The sequence below is a fragment of the Cryptomeria japonica genome, chromosome 6 (genome assembly GCF_030272615.1).
Source record: "Cryptomeria japonica chromosome 6, Sugi_1.0, whole genome shotgun sequence".
Lineage (NCBI taxonomy): Eukaryota > Viridiplantae > Streptophyta > Pinopsida > Cupressales > Cupressaceae > Cryptomeria > Cryptomeria japonica.
In genome coordinates this window covers 182,366,787-182,383,596 of record NC_081410.1, presented here as the reverse complement: position 1 = coordinate 182,383,596, position 16,810 = coordinate 182,366,787, and the positions used below count along the sequence as shown (strand labels likewise).

Below are 16,810 nucleotides of genomic sequence, written 5' to 3'. Positions count from 1 at the left end.
ATCTGAAAATTTCGTACCATACTGCTCAAATTGGGCAAAAGATTCCTCCACCCAAAAGTCGATTTTCGCCAAAAATGGTCGAGTTTATACTCAATTTTAATGGAAATGACCTCCTAGACGTAATGGTGAGGTCGAAAACGCTCTAAGATGCTTCCAAAAAATGCTTATTCCTCAGATCTGAAAATAGAAGCCTTCCAAAATGTCTCCAAAAACCAATCAATGAAGCCCCAATGGCTCTAATACCATGTAGGATTTTGAAAAGATCAAGGGCCCAATGAAAAGCATACAAAGAGAGACAATAGAATGACAAGAACAAACTATATTCTCATCAATATGCAAATGATCAACTGGATTAACCAATACAATGAATATAGGCCTTCTTATATAGGCATGGCCATATGGATGTACGAGCACACAATCATGACATGTGGCTCAATGAGAAACAAGGGTAGGTAAGAAATACTAGGGGTAGGTAGGAGAAATAATATAATATTCCACAAGAGGTGGATGACCCGCCGAATGTGGAGTGTAACAACAAAACAAGACCACAAAAGGTAGAATTTCTCCTACAAGCTCTATCCCTATGTGCACACTTCCCTAAGTGTCTCAAATCCAAACTACGAAGAGATTCATTATCCTAAGTTAACCTAAGTAAAGTGTAATAATATCCATAATGAATATTTATTTACACCAATACTTTCATTGATAAATCTTTACAGGATGCATAAGTGGTGTTGGTGCAGCTTCTAGATGGATTTTAGGATGCTGAAGATGTTCTTTGTTCGTCAACTACTTGAAGACATTGCTTTGGCGTGGTGGACCTAGACTAGGTCCAATACCTATCTAGGTTATGGACCAGTATCATGTTAACGTGTACTCTACACATTACTGGGATGTTTCAGGATGTTCTATGGATTGGTTATTGTTGTTTTGGTCTTAAGCCGACATGGCATATCATTGTAATATGGATTTATGTAATGATCTTATTGTAATATCTTTTAGGTGGCCGACCTAATTGGTTTAGGCCTTAGGGTTGGTATAAAATGATGTAAGATCTCATTGTAGAAGATTTTCATGGTTGTGGAATGTAATATCATATGAGAAGGAGATTCGGCCAGTCATAGGTGATCGAATTGGGATTAAGGAAGAGGTCAAAGGCCTCTGGTATTGAGCTTAATCGGGACTATAATCAGGCATGGTAGATGCTATCTCTGGCAGTTCATTATTCTGGATTGTTGTCCATTTACCTTGAGATGGTTATAACCTCTGTGTAGTCAGTGAGACTCTTTTGTAATGAGCAGTATGCTCTAAGCAGTGTGCCTTCCTGCATGTGCAGGCCCCTCATTGTATCACATACTTTCTACAGAAGTATCATTTAACTGTGGGTAGGCTTCCCATCGTGGTTTTTCCCTTTTCAGGTTTTCCACGTACAAATCACAGTGTTATGTGGTATGGTTGCATTGTGTTGATTATCTGTTTCATTGTTAAGTTTTATTGCTTACCGATATCTGTTTTTGTTTTACTGGTACTTAATCTGGTCAAAGGATATTAAGTGAATTAAATGATATAATCTATTAACAACTGATTCACCCCCCTCTTAGTTGTTCACTAGTTATCCCAACAATTGGTATCAGAGCTCTGGTCCTTTTTTATAGAAGCTTAACCGCTTGAGGTAGATCCTATGGCAGCTAACACTTCAAATCCACTAGCAACTATTTTCAGAAGAGAAATCCCTAAGATTGATGGAACAAATTATGGGATATGGAAAATTCAAATGGAGACTCATCTTAGATGTCTTGGCAAGGATATTTGGGAGATCACTGAGAAAGGATACACACCTTATGATCCAACATCCAACAATCTTGCTCCTGCAGACTTGGACACGAATATTGAAAATGATTGCAGAGCTAGAGAAGCCCTCTTGTGTGCACTTACTGATCAACAAATCATGGGATTGACTGATAAATCATCAACAAAGGTTATGTGGGATAAATTGCAAACTTTGAATGAAGGTGATCCTACTATCAAAATTGCTAAACTTGATGGTTATCGGGTAAGATATGAAAACTTAAAGATGGAAGATAATGAAAGAATTGTCGTGTTTATAGAAAGAGTAAATGAGATTGTTATGGGAATTCAATGTTGTGGAGGATTTCTAAGTGAAGATGAAATAGTTTCCAAAGTCTTGAGAGCCCTTCCATTGGCTTACAAGATGAAGGCAACTGCAATTAATGAGATAAGAACAATGGCTAACTCTTCAGTTAATTTAGACATTCTGATTGAGAAATTATCTACTTTTGAGCTTGAAGAATTTGGATCTTCTGGAGTTGTAAAGTCTGAACCTTCTTTTCATGCATCATCATCATTATCCACCGGAAAAGTGATTGGAAAGTCCTATATGCAAAAGAATTGGAAGATATGAGGAAAGAAAATGAAGAATTTGAGAAACTTGAAGCCTTATTTGCTAGAAGAGTACCTAAAGGACCGACAGGAAGTAAGTATGAAGGAAACACACCTTTTAAATATTTTTCATGTAATAAGATTGGTCATTTTGCATCTAGATGTCCTGAAAGGAATGCAAGATTTGAGGAAAGAGTTAAGAAATCATTTAAGCCTAACCAAAACAGATATAGATTCAAGAAAATTAAACAATGCTACATAGCGGATGAGGAAGGAGTAAGTGATGACTCTGGAGATGAACTGAAATAAGACTCTGCTAGTGGATCCGACAATGGAAAGGAATGGGTGTTCTAAGATTTAAAGGAAGATGAACCAGAACCGGCTATCATAAAAGAAAAAAAGGCCTAGGCAGTAAAAGTTGAATATAAGGATGAATGGGTAATTGATAGTGGATGCTCACATCATATGACTGGTGATAAGAGAAATTTTTTGTCCCTGCAAGAATACAATGGCGGTCACGTCAGATTTGGAGATGACAAAGCATGTATGATCAAAGGTAGAGGTATTATTTCTCTAAATGGAAAGCATAATATTGATAATGTCTATTATGTAGAAGGTTTAAAGAATAATATTTTGAGTGTTGGTCAATTGGTGGACAAGGGTTTCCAACTTCAGTTTAAAGATAGAAAATGCAAAATCATTAACAAGACCGGTTTGGAGATTGCAACCGGTACTTAGACTGGAGGTAATTTCTTTCACTTGAACACTAGTAAGAAGACATGTTTGATTGCTCATATTGATGAGAGTTGGTTATGGCATAGGGGATGTGTCATGTTAATTTTGATTGTATTATTAAGATCAGTTCAACTAAGGCAGTTAGAGATATACCTAAGATTATGAAGCCTCATAATCTGCTATGTAAGGAATGTCAAATGGGAAAGCAAGTTAGAACTTTTTTTAAGAGAATACATGATAAATCTAATGATGTAGTTGATTTGATTCACACTGACTTATGTGGTCCAACAAGGACTAGAAGCTTTCAAGGTGATAGGTATTTCGTGTTGTTTATTGATGACTATTCTAGGATGATGTGGGTGAATTTTCTTAGGGAGAAGTCTGAAGCCTTTGAGAAATTCAAGATCTTTAAATAAAAGGTTGAAATAGAAATTGGATTGAAAATCAAATGTCTAAGATCAGATCAAGGTGGCAAGTTCACTTCTCATGAATTTAATAGCTATTGCGAGACAAATGGAATTAGGAGATAATTATCTGCACCTTGGACTCCTCAGTAGAATGGAGTAGTGGAAGGAAAGAACAAAACCATTTTGGATGCAACACGATCTATGATGATGGAAGACAAATTGCCTCACATCTACTAGAGAGAAGCAATGAGTACAACAATCTAAACATTCAACAGAGTTCACATCAAAGGTGAAACTGGTAAGACCCCTTATGAATTATGGTTTGGACATACACCCACTGTTAAATATTTCAGAATTTTTGAAAGTAAATGTTATATCAAAAAAGATGATTCAATTGGAAAGTTTGATCCTAGATGTAAAGAAGGGATATTTCTTGGTTATTAAATTCAAAGCAAAGCATATAGATGTTATAACAAAAGATTGCAAAAAATTGTGGAGAGTGCTAATGTGAAAGTGGATGAGCAATACATAAATAAATCTATATCATATGACAGGGAACCGACAGTGGAAATGATCATAACTGAACCAGTAATACCCCAACCAGTACAGGAAACTGAGACAGTTACATTGACACAATCAGAAAATTCAGCTGTGACTGATGATTAGAGTAGTGAACTCGAAGTTTAGAAGACACCAAGGTATGTAATAATAAATCATTTTGAAGATCAAATCATTGGAGATAAGAACAAGGGAATTATGACAAGAAGAAGATTGGCAAATGAAGAGGTATGTCTTATTTCTCAAATTGAACTGGCATCTGTTATTGAAGCTTGTAAAGATAAACATTGGTTAAAAGATATGGAAGATGAATTAGATTAGATAGAGAAGAATGAGACTTGGACTTTAGTTCCCCACCCTAAAAATAAGAACGTTATTGGAACAAAATGGGTTTTTAGAAATAAATTGAATGAGGATGGTAAAGTTGTAACAAACAAGGCTATATTGGTTTGTAAAGGATATTATCAAATGGAAGGAATTGATTATTATGATACATTTGCACCTGGAGCTAGAATTGAAGTTGTTAGACTACTTCTTGCCTATGTAGCTTATAAGAACTATAAGGTTTATCAAATGGATGTTAAATGTGCATTTTTGAATGGTGAACTTGAGGAAGAAGTATACATTGAGCAACCTGATGGATTTTCACTGACAGATGATAAAGATGTAGTTTGCAGATTGAAGAAAGCTTTATATGGATTGAAACAAGCTCCTAGAGCTTGGTATGCAAGGTTGGATAAATATCTTTTGAAGTTTGGTTTTACTAAAGGCAGTGCTGATAGTAATTTATATTATAAGATCACTGATGATGATATTCTAATTACTGAAGTATTTGCTGATGATATCATTTTTGGAGGAGAAGATAAATTGTGCATGGAATTTGCTAATAATATGAAGAATGAATTTGAAATGTCCATGATTGGTGAAATGAGATTTTTCTTAGGTTTGCAGATTACTCAAACTGACAAAGGCATTTTTATTTGTCAAACTAAGTATCTAAAGGAATTGTTGAAGAAGTTTGGTATGGATAATTCCAAACTGGTAAGTACTCCTATGGTGACAAGTGAGAAATTATGTATCAAGGATACTTCTACACTGGTAAATACGACAAGGTATAAGTCTATGATTGGTGGTATGTTATATCTAACTCAAACTAGACCGGATATTATGAATGTAGTAAGTATTGTTTCTAGATATCAAAGTAATCCTAAAGAAAATCATGAATGTACAGTAAAGAGGATATTCTGGTATTTGCAAGGAACAATAGAATATGGCTTATGGTGTTCTAAAAATGATGATTTCACTTTATGTGCATATACTGACTTAGATTAGTTAGGAGATACTGATGACAGGAAGAACACTTCTGGTGGAGATTTCTTTCTTGGAAAGAAACTGGTTTCATGGATCAACAAAAAACAGTCATGCATTTCTTTATCTAATGCAGAAGTTGAGTATGTTGTAGCAGCAACTAATTGCACTCAAGTCTTGTGGATGAAGCAAATGTTGAAGGTTATCAGAGTAAATTGTAGTGAACCGATAGTTATCTACTGCGACAACTCTGCAGCTATTGCCATGTCTAAGAATCCGGTATTTTACTCTAAGACTAAACATATATCAATAAAGTATAACTTTTTGAAGGATAAGGTAGAAGGAAAGCAAGTCAAATAGGTTTATGTGAACACTAAATAACATATTACAAATATATTCACTAAACCACTGTCTAAGGAATCATTTGAGTATTTGAGAGACAGGTTAGGGGTTTCTGCCCCTCCGACAGAGACTTGATTGATGCAGTTTGTCATCAGTCTGATATGCATTATCATAAATATTATTCATTCTAGCATTGATGAGTGGTGCTACTACTCAAGGGGAGTAGTCAACTTTGAGATATAGAGGTTTATATTCATGCTTTGATATTTTTGTCAGATTTCTGGCATTGATGTCAAAGGGGGAGAGATAGTGATGTGAAAAATAAATTCAGAGATATCATTCACAGGGGGAGAGTTACTGATATTCAGGAGATTGTTGGTTGTTTTCCACAGGGGGAGACTTGTTTGGCATTTCTTTGTACTTAGATGTTTTTTCACATCTAGTGTTGCCATCAATGCCAAAGGGGGAGATTGTTGGCATTATGGATGAATTGATTATGTGTTGCATTGATGTTTTGTCATTGATGTCAACACTAGCTGTTATGGTTGGTTACTGGTAGAAGATCTAGTGTTACTGGCATAAGAGACTATCTATTGGACACTTCCGACATGTTTGGATCAGTGGAGTATGTTTGATTTTATGTGTTACATGTTCCTTGAGCATGTTTTGGTTAGTTGGTATTGACTTGGTGATTGAATTCTATCATGCACTCTTGTAAACCCTCATTGACATTGGTTTAAGGTTTAACTGATAAAGATTTCATTGAGAAATATTGACAGGATGCATAAGTGGTGTTGGTGCGGCTTCTAGATGGATTTCAAGATGCTGAAGATGTTCTTTGTTCATCAACTGTTTGAAGACATTTCTTTGGCATGGTGGACCTAGAATAGGTCCGGTACCTATCTAGGTTATGGATCGGTATCATTTTAACATGTACTCTACACGTTACTGGGATGTTTCAGATGTTCTATGGATTGGTTATTGTTGTTTTGGTCTTAAGCCGACATGGCATATCATTGTAATATGGATTTATGTAATGATCTTATTGTAGTATCTTTTAGGTGGCTGACCCAATTCGTTTAGGCCTTCGTGGTCGTGGAATGTAATATCATATGCGAAGGAGATTTGGCCGATCATAGGTGATCGAATTGGGATTAAGGAAGAGGTCAAAGGCCTCTGATATTGAGCTTAACCGGGACTGTAATTAGGCATGGTAGATGCTATCTCTGGTAATTCATTATTCTGGACTATTGTCCATTTATCTTGAGGTGGTTATAACCTCTCTATAGTCAGTGAGACTCTTTTGTAATGAACAGTATGCTCTAGGCAGTGTGCCTTCCTGCATGCGCAGGCCCCTCATTGTATCACATACTTTCTACAAAAGTATCATCTGACTGTGGGTAGTCTTCCCACCATGGTTTTTCCCTTTCTGGGTTTTCCACGTACAAATCATGGTGTTATGTGGTATGGTTGCATTGTGTTGATTATTTGTTTCATTGTTAAGTTTTATTGCTTACCGGTATCTATTTTTGTTTAGCTGGTACTTAATCTGGTTAAAGGATATTAAGTGGATTAAATGATATAATATGTTAACAACTGATTCACCCCCCCCCCCCTCTCAGTTGTTCACCTGTTATCCTAACAATAACTTAGATCTATTTTTTGGGCATTGTCAACTCATTAATGACATTCTAGGTCATCTAGGAAGGGAGGTAGGGTTAATAGTGAAAAACGATAGGAGTTTCAAACTTCAAGGGTTGGAGGTATTTCATGCGTAATGCCTTTGATCAAGGTGTTAGGGTTTGGAGATGGTGAATAGATAACACCATTGAACTATGATGAGGAAATATAGTGGAGAATATTAAGGATCAAAGTTTAGAGACACCTTAGAATAGCTACCTGGGAAAAGCGAAGACCAAATGTACATTTTTATAGGGGTAACCTTGGTTGGGGATCCAAGTTCAAGGTTGATAAGGAATTGGTACTCTAGTATGGGATGCTTTGACACTCTAGTCTAAAAAAATTAGAAAATTTAAAGGCGAAGGACTAGGAGGTCAAGGTCAAGGGAAAGGGCATGACATCAAGGGAAATTTTGAAAGTTGACAAGTCTAACAATATTTCTAGACTTAAGGAAAATATAAGATGCCAAACTTAGAATCTTTATGGACTTTTGTGACCTTGGACACTATAGATGCACATATAGAGAATAACATATAGTTAATATTGATAGATAGGCACCCATACAAATATTTATTAAATTGATTATAATCTATGAAAAAATGAGGCATAAATGCAAAATAAGTTAGGACTTAAACAAAAAAAGGCACTACAAATTTGAGTAGGAAAAATATATTAATGCAAAAATCTTACATTGGGATCTTTCCTATAGGATTTAGTCATGTCATAAGATGCCATTATATGATGTTATTGGAGCTATATACATTGGTCTTTTATCACCATTAGGGGCATCGTTATATATAGCATGTTGACATATGATGAAGCAGTGATAATGTATGTTGTCATTGATGTCAATCAGTGAACCGGTATGAAGACCGGAAGTGGCTACAATCAACTAGGATGGAGTGAACCGATGTCGGGGTTCATAGTTTGACTACCAGTTTGTAATCTCAGTACAACTCGAGGGTTTCCGATTTGGCGATATGACTTGTGTAGTGCAATTAATGACATTCTATGATGAGTTAGTTAAGAGATAAGGATGAGATCGAGATGCCACATCAGCTATGTACATGTGAAGAATCTCTTTGAGGATCTTGTGCGTGAAGACCGAATGCATTGAATATCTACCTCGGGAATGTGCGTTTTTCTTAGAGGTATGTTAAAAGCACGTGATGGGTTACTATTTTCCAGTTGTAGTGAAGATTAGACGATGCAAAATGACTTGAGATATTTCTCAGATTGTTTTATTCTATGCAATATATTTTAACGATCAAGATCGAACCGCTTGTAATTGAAAACCTAAGTGTTTAGGGTTTAGGGTTTATGCTACCGACCTAATTGTTGTCTATAAGGTTGATGATGTTTGTTATTGTTTGGGGTTGGCAAAAGTTGTGTGTATCTGTATGTTTTGATACTTGCCAAACTAGAGTGAGGAGTCTGCAGAGTGTGACTGCAGAAGAGAGGAACTGAAAAGGATCTGCCTTAGAAAAGTAGTGTTGTTATCAGATCAGAGTCTTACCTGTTGTTTTCTAACCATTTCAACAGAAGGAAAATTCCTTGACCGGGTAGCTTTAACAGGCTTGTTGCAAATCCTCTAACCAGGTGACTCAAGCTCATTGAGTTCTTTAAATCCTCTAGCGAGGTAACCTTTAACAGGGTTTATAGCCATCCCTTAACTGGATGATCCCTAACAGGATCGGTTCCTAGCAGAACCTTATTGTAAAGTCTTTAACCGAACTAGGCTCCTAATAGAGCGGACTTCAGAAGAGTTCAAAAACAAGCTTGTGGGTATTCATCCCCATCGTGGTTTTCCCATTTGGGTTTCCATGTGAAAAATCTGCGTGTCATGGGCTGTGTATTTTTCATGTGATGATTGAGTAGTTTTTGTTCAGTTGTATATGCATGCAGAGCTAATGGTTGTGATATTACTAATGCAACTCATGCATGATCAAACTGGTAAAATAACTATCTAGATTTGAAAATTGTTGGATGCTATTTGAAGTACTTTTATTTTACCGGTTTAGCTGTCTGAAGTATTTCTGTTAACCGGTATTGCTATGGTTAAGTACGTCGATATAGATAACCAGTTATCTATGTTTAGAGAGTGTCAAAATATTAAAGCGAGTTTTTGTCTGTACTGATTCACCCCCCCCTCTCAGTATCAGTTAGAGTATTAGTTGTTCATCATTATTCATCATACCAATGTGCACTCATTCTCTTAGATGCGACATTGGAAAAAAAAATGCTTTAGTGTCTTATGTACACACATGGATTTTCCTATCTAGTAAGAGCAATAATGTTGATTTTTATTTGCCATATTAAGGGACAACTTAAAGATTCCCTAGTATTATCTCCAAACTATGCTCCCAATACACCTATCATTCAAGATATTGGCATGCTTATTGCATGATATATTTCCTTATAATTAGTACTATTGTTTGATTACTTGCTTATATACTTAAGAATTTACTTTTTCATGTATCATTTTTCCTCTCCTCCAACCCCTTATTTTCTATGGATACAATTAATTTTAGGTTGTATATACTATCACTAACACTCTTAGGTTGAGTTTTTCATATAGTTAGAATATCTTAGATATGTTTATCTCCTATGCATGGTAGGCCTCTGCTTCATGCATTGTGTCAACTATTGATTGCCAAGCAAGAAAAACTAGGTATATATTATTTTGACACATTTATAATTTTTTCTATCTTATTATATTTTTTATTAAACTACATTTAGAGTTGCATTTGATATTGTATATTCTAATGATGGAAAAATTAATCATGGAATATTTTTCCTCGATCTTATAGGTTTTTCATGGATACTACATGATGACACCTTGTAGGGTCTATTATTTAAATAGGTTCAATGTTAATATCCTTTAACATGTCTAAATATTTACTTTACATGCATGATTGTGAGTGCTATATATGTTTTAATGTGTGCTCATTATAGGGTTCAGATGGATCTCAAATTAGGACTCAAATGCAATGGTGAAATTTGCAAATCTATGTAATTTATCATTTATTTTTGGGTTCCCTTCCCTTTTCTATTCATTTACTCATTGCATGTGTGCTTATGAAGTTGTTTTCCTATGCAATGGTTTCTCTATTCTATTTCTATGCTCATATATCCATATATATTCACCTTATCACATATACAATTATATTTTTAATGTACGGATTTCTATTAACACTTTACCCATGTTTATTTGATCTTTTATATGTTCCAGTTTAGACTAGAGTCACAAGGTAAAACCTATTGTCTTGTACTATACTAATTTCATTCCTATATATATATATATATATAGACATAGATGCACACACGCACACACACACACACACACACATAATTTGACTCTTACAATTGTTTTCCTTCCAAGGGCCAACTAAGTACATTTTTGTATGATTTATTGCTATTTCCTTATTTTAGAGGTATTTAATGTATTCACTTTTATCATCAAATAATCATCTTCTAATTTTGAATCAATTCAAATATCATTCACATACTCATACTTAAATTGGTGGGTTAAATGAAATAGAAAATTGCACAAGCATTTCTAGGAGCATTTTCATGATTTAAGAGTGTTGTCTTTGATCATTCCTCTTTGTTTTATAGGGTTGATCTAGGAGATCATGTGTTAAGGTGTTTTAAATACGTCAAGCCTTTCGATACTAAATTTTAGCTAGTTACTAGATCAAGCTTGTAGGTGCAAACATAGATTTGTATTTGTAGACATGACCACAACCCCAAACTTGATTCTACATAATAAAAATATTGATTAATGACAATTTAAGATATTCTATTTCAAATCTCAAGACATTATATTCAACATCTAGATCAATATTTGAAGAATTAATTATTATAGAGTTGAGTATTCTTATCCTCTTACTTTCCTAAAATACTATGCATTAATTGTTCCATATATCAATATTCAACTATATTTATTTAGTCAATCTAGATTGGTATTTTAATATTTAATTATCAATAAAAAAATGTGTATCCTAGACTTCCATATTTATTTTATAATTATTTTATTTAAAGATTGAAGATACAAAAAAAATGTAAACTATATAATTTATAATTTTTGTGTTTCTGGATTTGATTGTAAAAACTCATACACGATCAAATCTAGAAACACAAAAATGATTATGATATTGCCTTATTAGAATTCAACTATGTAGTTTTTGAGTCAAACCCAATGACCTATGTTACATGAGTAGTGGTTCACAATAACCCAACTCTTTGCTCCACTTAGCACTCATTGCATCTAGGTGATGCTCACAAAGGTTAAGCATTGGGCCTTCCTGCGCATCCCAGTACTAGTCCAACTCAAGTGCAGTCAACCACATAATTTCCTCCAAGATTAAACCCACTTAGCTTGCAACCCCATGATATTGATATAGATTGTAAGAATCTGTTAACACTAAGAAATGTAAACTGCCATCAATTTTTAAGTACCATATAAGAATGATAAAAAATATTAAAAGACTACTTTTTATTAAATAAAGAAAAGAATTCCATATATGAACTAAAGTAAAACAATGATAAAAAATATTAAAAGACTATTTTTTATTAAATAAAGAAGAGAATTCCATATATGAACAGAAGTAAAACAAAGATGACAAAAACATTTCAGAAAGTAGATAGTCAAAATAAATTACACTTCTCAATCCTCTTTCTTTCTCTGTATGATCGATCAACAATTCTTTACATTGAAGTTAAAAGCTTTTGCCTCGTCCTCCATCATTACTGTAGCCTTAAACCCTTCTTTATGTTGATTTCATTTATTCCAATACACTCATGGTGGGGGAATAAAACTGTAATCCTACTGTTCTCCTCCACATGTTGAGGGTATAGATTCAAGTCTGATGAAAGCACAAAACTTATATGTGAAAGCAAAGCATATATAGTGACTGCAATTCTCATGTCCAGTGTATACAGTTCTCTCTCAATCTCAACAAATGTATTGCTGTATCCACTGACTTCCTGTAAAAACGGTATACTCTGATGTCAAGCATTTAAAATATATATAAAAAAAAAATGATAACTGATACAAATGGTACAATAATTTTTCAAAATCCACAACTTAGAAGTAGCAACAACTCGATAAATCACCGAATTCAATTTACAGTAAATAAACTTTCTTTCCAATCAATTGTTTGCGTTGAGAAAAAGTTGTATTACCTTCAGTTCATGCATGCAACTCTGTACCAATGCATATCCATTTTTAGGCACTTCAATTATCAGCTGATGACATCCCAAAACCGTGAATTGCAACTGATGATGTTGCCTTCGGCAATTTCAATCCTTCACACTTCTGTGCTTAAACACTTGGAGCCCTGTTAGAGAAGTTTGACCCTGATGTTGTTTCTCATTTGGAACAATTCTTCACTCCATGAGACTGAAGCCCTACTAGAGAAGATAATCCTGATATTGATTCCAATTTGGGAGAATCCTCCATTTTAAGAGACTGAAGCCCTGTTACAGAAGATAACCCTGATATTGTTTCCAATTTGTGACAAACCTTCACTTTAAGAGATTGAAGCCCAGAAAACAACCCTGATATTATTTCCAATTGGGGACAATCCTCCACTTTAAGAAATGGAAAACCTTTTACAGAAGATACCCCAGATATTGTTTCCAATTTATGACAGACCTTGACAATAAGAGATTGAAGCCCAGAAGATAATCCTGATATTGTTTTCAATTTGGGACAATGCTCCACTGTAAGAGACTGAAGCCCTTTTCCAGAAGATAACCCTGATATTGTTTCCAATTTGTGACAAACTTTCACAGTAAGAGATTGAATCCCAGAAGAAAACCCTGCTATTGTTTCCAAATTGGGACAGTCCTCCACCATAAAAGATTGAAGCCCTTTTATAGAAGATAACTCTGGTATTGTTTCCAATTTGTGACAACCCCTCACAGTAAGAGATTGAAGCCCAGAAGATAACCTTGATATTGTTACCAATTTGGGACAATCCTTCACTTTAAGAGAATGAAGCCCTGATAGAGAAGATAACCCTGATATTGTTTCCAAATTGTCACAGTCACACACCTCAAGAGTATTCAGTCTCTCTAGCTGCTTTAAGTCCATTTCATTTAGATTCCACATCCATTCAACTGTCAATGATCGAAGTTTGGGACAAATCTCTCCACTAATTAGCAACTTTGAAAGATTAGCTAATCTGCTAAAAAATATGGTTTCAAGGCTAGTCATGCGGCTGCTCGTAGAAGCCCCCAATCTAAGATTACTAAGTTGTCTGTCATTGTGGTATCCACGCCACAAATTCAAATCCCAAATGAAGTCAAGGCGCTCACACGACAAATTCAAATTCCTATTGAAGTTGTCGCAGCGTTGACACCACAATTTCAATGATCTGAGATTACTAAGTTGTTTAAGTGATTCTAGAAGGGATGTTATATCACTATTCCTGATATATTCTAGGAGTGAGCTCCCTACTTCTAATTCTTCCAAATTATTGAACATTCCTATTAAATCTGGAAGCTTTTGCAACGAGGGAGAGTACAAAATCTGCAGCTTTCTCAACTCGAAACTGGCCTGGCATTCACAATTACACCAAAAAAATGAATTAGTTCTTAGTTCTCAGTAGTAAACAATCTTCGCCAAACAAGTATTCTGAAATGACTGCTCTTCGGTGAAGGAATATTTATTTTCTAGTAAAGAATAGCGAAGTACCTGGGGTTTGGTCTGCAACTGTTGCTGAAAAGTGCTCCACATTTCTTCCACGCGGCAAACAGATAAATATTGCAATTTTCTCAGAGGAATCCACGAAGGAATGCCTTTTAATTTGACAATTTTAAGCCACAGAAGCTCAGTCTCAGCAGAATCATTTGAATTCCCTACAAAATAAGTAATCCTGCATTTGAGGGACGAATCCTGGAACGAGTGAAAACACCTTCCTTTTGTTTCTGCTAGGATTACTTTAAATCCTTTCCCTTCCTACATATGAAAAGATCAGAGTTAAATGTGTGGTTGGCTGGAATTTTTTAATAAAAACACATAAATTGAAATATTTTTTACAAAAGCTTAATTTCAATAATTTATAGATGCACACCATATCCTTTAAAGTGTCTGGTCTCCACAGCCGAGGAGGCCCCAACTCATTTGCCATTTGTCTTCCCAGATCGCGGAGGTGATCATGCATTTCAAATTTGTTAGAATCCACTTCGACTAGGCATTTATCTTGCAACGTTTGAACTGCATGTTCAGCACTCCAACCGGACGCCTTCCAGATTGATATAGCTGTACTTTTCAACTCAACTTTGTTTTTCTTATTGAATAAACAAGCAATATCTATAAATATTTGTTTCTCCTCTTGGTCCAGACCATCAAAGCTAATTTTAAGTCTTTCAATTATATCTTTAGGCGGGATTTTCTCAACTTTTTTCAATTGTAACTCCCAGTAATACTCATCCCTACCATAAAGATGGGCACCCAAAACTTTGAGTGAGAGGGGTAAACCTCCACAGAATTCCAGGAAGCTTTCAATCAACTTCTCATGTGCAATGGGTGGATCCCGTCTATGGAAAGCATGACTACAGAAGAGATCTTTTGCCCGATCCCTATTCAATCCCTTCATCTTATAACGGATATCTGCACCCGTTAACATACTTTGGTCACAAGTTGTAATAATTACCAGGCTACTAGAGCTCAGCATACCTTCAGGTAACAGGGCATCTAACTGGTCTCGATGATCGATAGCATCAAGGACTATAAGAAAATTCAAATTCCTTGCTCTTTCCAGAAGATCCTTGAGCTTTCCGATTCCATGGTCTACATTGCTAATCTCTAGATCTTTAATCTCTGGTTCTTCAGGGAAAAGATCTTTTAAGAGCTGATTTTGCAAGCAATGCAGTTCACCTTTGGCATGGGATTCTCTCACATCAGAGAGAAAACATGATTTATGATATCCTGAACGCTTCCTGTTAAACAATTCTTTTGCCAGGGTGGTCTTCCCAGATCCCCCAAGTCCATAGATACCTGCTCTCGTGACCTTTATCTTTATCTCTGAACAACTTCTTTCAAAATCTTTGACAAGTTCAGGAAGCCCAACCGGGAATTTCGCAACATCTAACATTACCCTATTTTTCCTATCTTGCACCGCTTGTTGCACACGAGACACAATATTTTCACACAAATTGCTGATATCCAAAACCAAAAATCTCTTTACAAAGTCATCCTACTAAGGTTAAATGAATGTCACGAACTGGAGAAAAAGGGAAAACATGAGAAATCGTAATTGATACAGAACAAATGACAATAATCTTACTCTTGATATGAGAAATGGCTAAATTCATAACCAGATATGTCTGCAGCAGCTGCGAAGGCCTCTTTCCAAACCTTCACCTTGTCGAGGTACTTTTCTTTACTTTGATAACAAGAAAATGCCTCAGCATATGGTCCCCTGTCTGTGGAACGAAGTTCCTTAGGTTCCACATCGTAGAACACAGGAATAAACAGGGCGTCAGGTTGCTCTTGTAACATAAGAACAAGCTCATCTAAACACCACTTTGACTGTGCATATCCTTTGGAAAATATGGCAATTTGCACAAGAGATGAGCAAATGGCATTGCCAATAGCAAAAGGAATAGAATCCCCCCCTTGTATCACTTCACGATCTAGAAATGCCCGACACCCTCTTTCTTGAAGAAGGTGATAGAGTTGTTTAGCAAGGGTTTTCTTGACATCAGGTCCTCGGTGGCTGATGAATACATCATATAATTTAGGAGATGCAATCGTTGAGGAGGAGGAAGCCATGGATGCAAAGACTGGAACTACAAAATGTATGAGACTTTCTGAAGCAAAGTGAGCAGAGTGAGCAGAGTGCGCTGGATACAACAATAACTAATAATCTTCCCACTGCAAAAGGATATCATGGGGCCAATCACAAAAAAATGGTACCCCTTACAATTAATTCTGAGCCTAACAGTTAATTCTTTCCTGGCTAGAAGTGGGGCATACATCATGGCAGCATCTTGGCATTTTAAAAGTAAAGATAAATAAGCAGTAGCACACCATTTAGAAGAAGAAAGAAAGATGTCAGAAACATACATAGGTAGATGTTTCATTGACTGAGGAGAGAAAATACGCAGAAGCTGTTAGATCCTTTGGAACTGCTTGAATTTCCCATGTCACCCTCGTGAAGATGATGATTTTAAAGTTGTCAATCATGTTAATATAAAAGCAAAAGCTTTATACAAGCTCCCATACCCTAATATTCTTAAAGTGAACGCTGAGGAATAACTTTGATGGGGTGTCATGGTTAAAAAACAAGAGACGCAAAGCGTCAAGTTCCTGTCGAAATGTTTAGATTATTGTAAAGATTTAGTAAAAGAAACAATTGGTTTTAGTT

The 16,810-nt window shown here is 35.5% G+C and overlaps 1 protein-coding gene across 1 annotated transcript; it reads right to left on the bottom strand.

Annotated features, from left to right (window-relative positions):
• Positions 1-11,975: 11,975 nt before the first annotated feature.
• On the bottom strand, positions 11,976-16,604 carry LOC131077609 (disease resistance protein Roq1). The gene is made up of 5 exons (XM_058015130.1): positions 15,728-16,604; positions 14,513-15,599; positions 14,134-14,397; positions 12,618-13,995; positions 11,976-12,419 (listed from the first exon to the last, which is right to left on the bottom strand). Exons 1-4 carry the CDS (start codon positions 16,213-16,215, stop codon positions 12,805-12,807), a joined length of 3,030 nt encoding a protein of 1,009 aa, XP_057871113.1. The 5' UTR covers positions 16,216-16,604; the 3' UTR covers positions 11,976-12,419; positions 12,618-12,804.
• Between the last annotated feature and the right edge of the window lie 206 nt (positions 16,605-16,810).

Coding starts and splice junctions, on each gene's coding strand:
- LOC131077609 (XM_058015130.1), bottom strand. CDS start 16,215: ATGGCTTCCTCCTCCTCAACGATTGCATCTCCTAAATTATATGATGTA. Junction 15,600..15,727: donor AGCCATTTCTCATATCAAGA/GTAAGATTATTG, acceptor TTTGGATATCAG/CAATTTGTGTGAAAATATTG. Junction 14,398..14,512: donor CAGACACTTTAAAGGATATG/GTGTGCATCTAT, acceptor TTTCATATGTAG/GAAGGGAAAGGATTTAAAGT.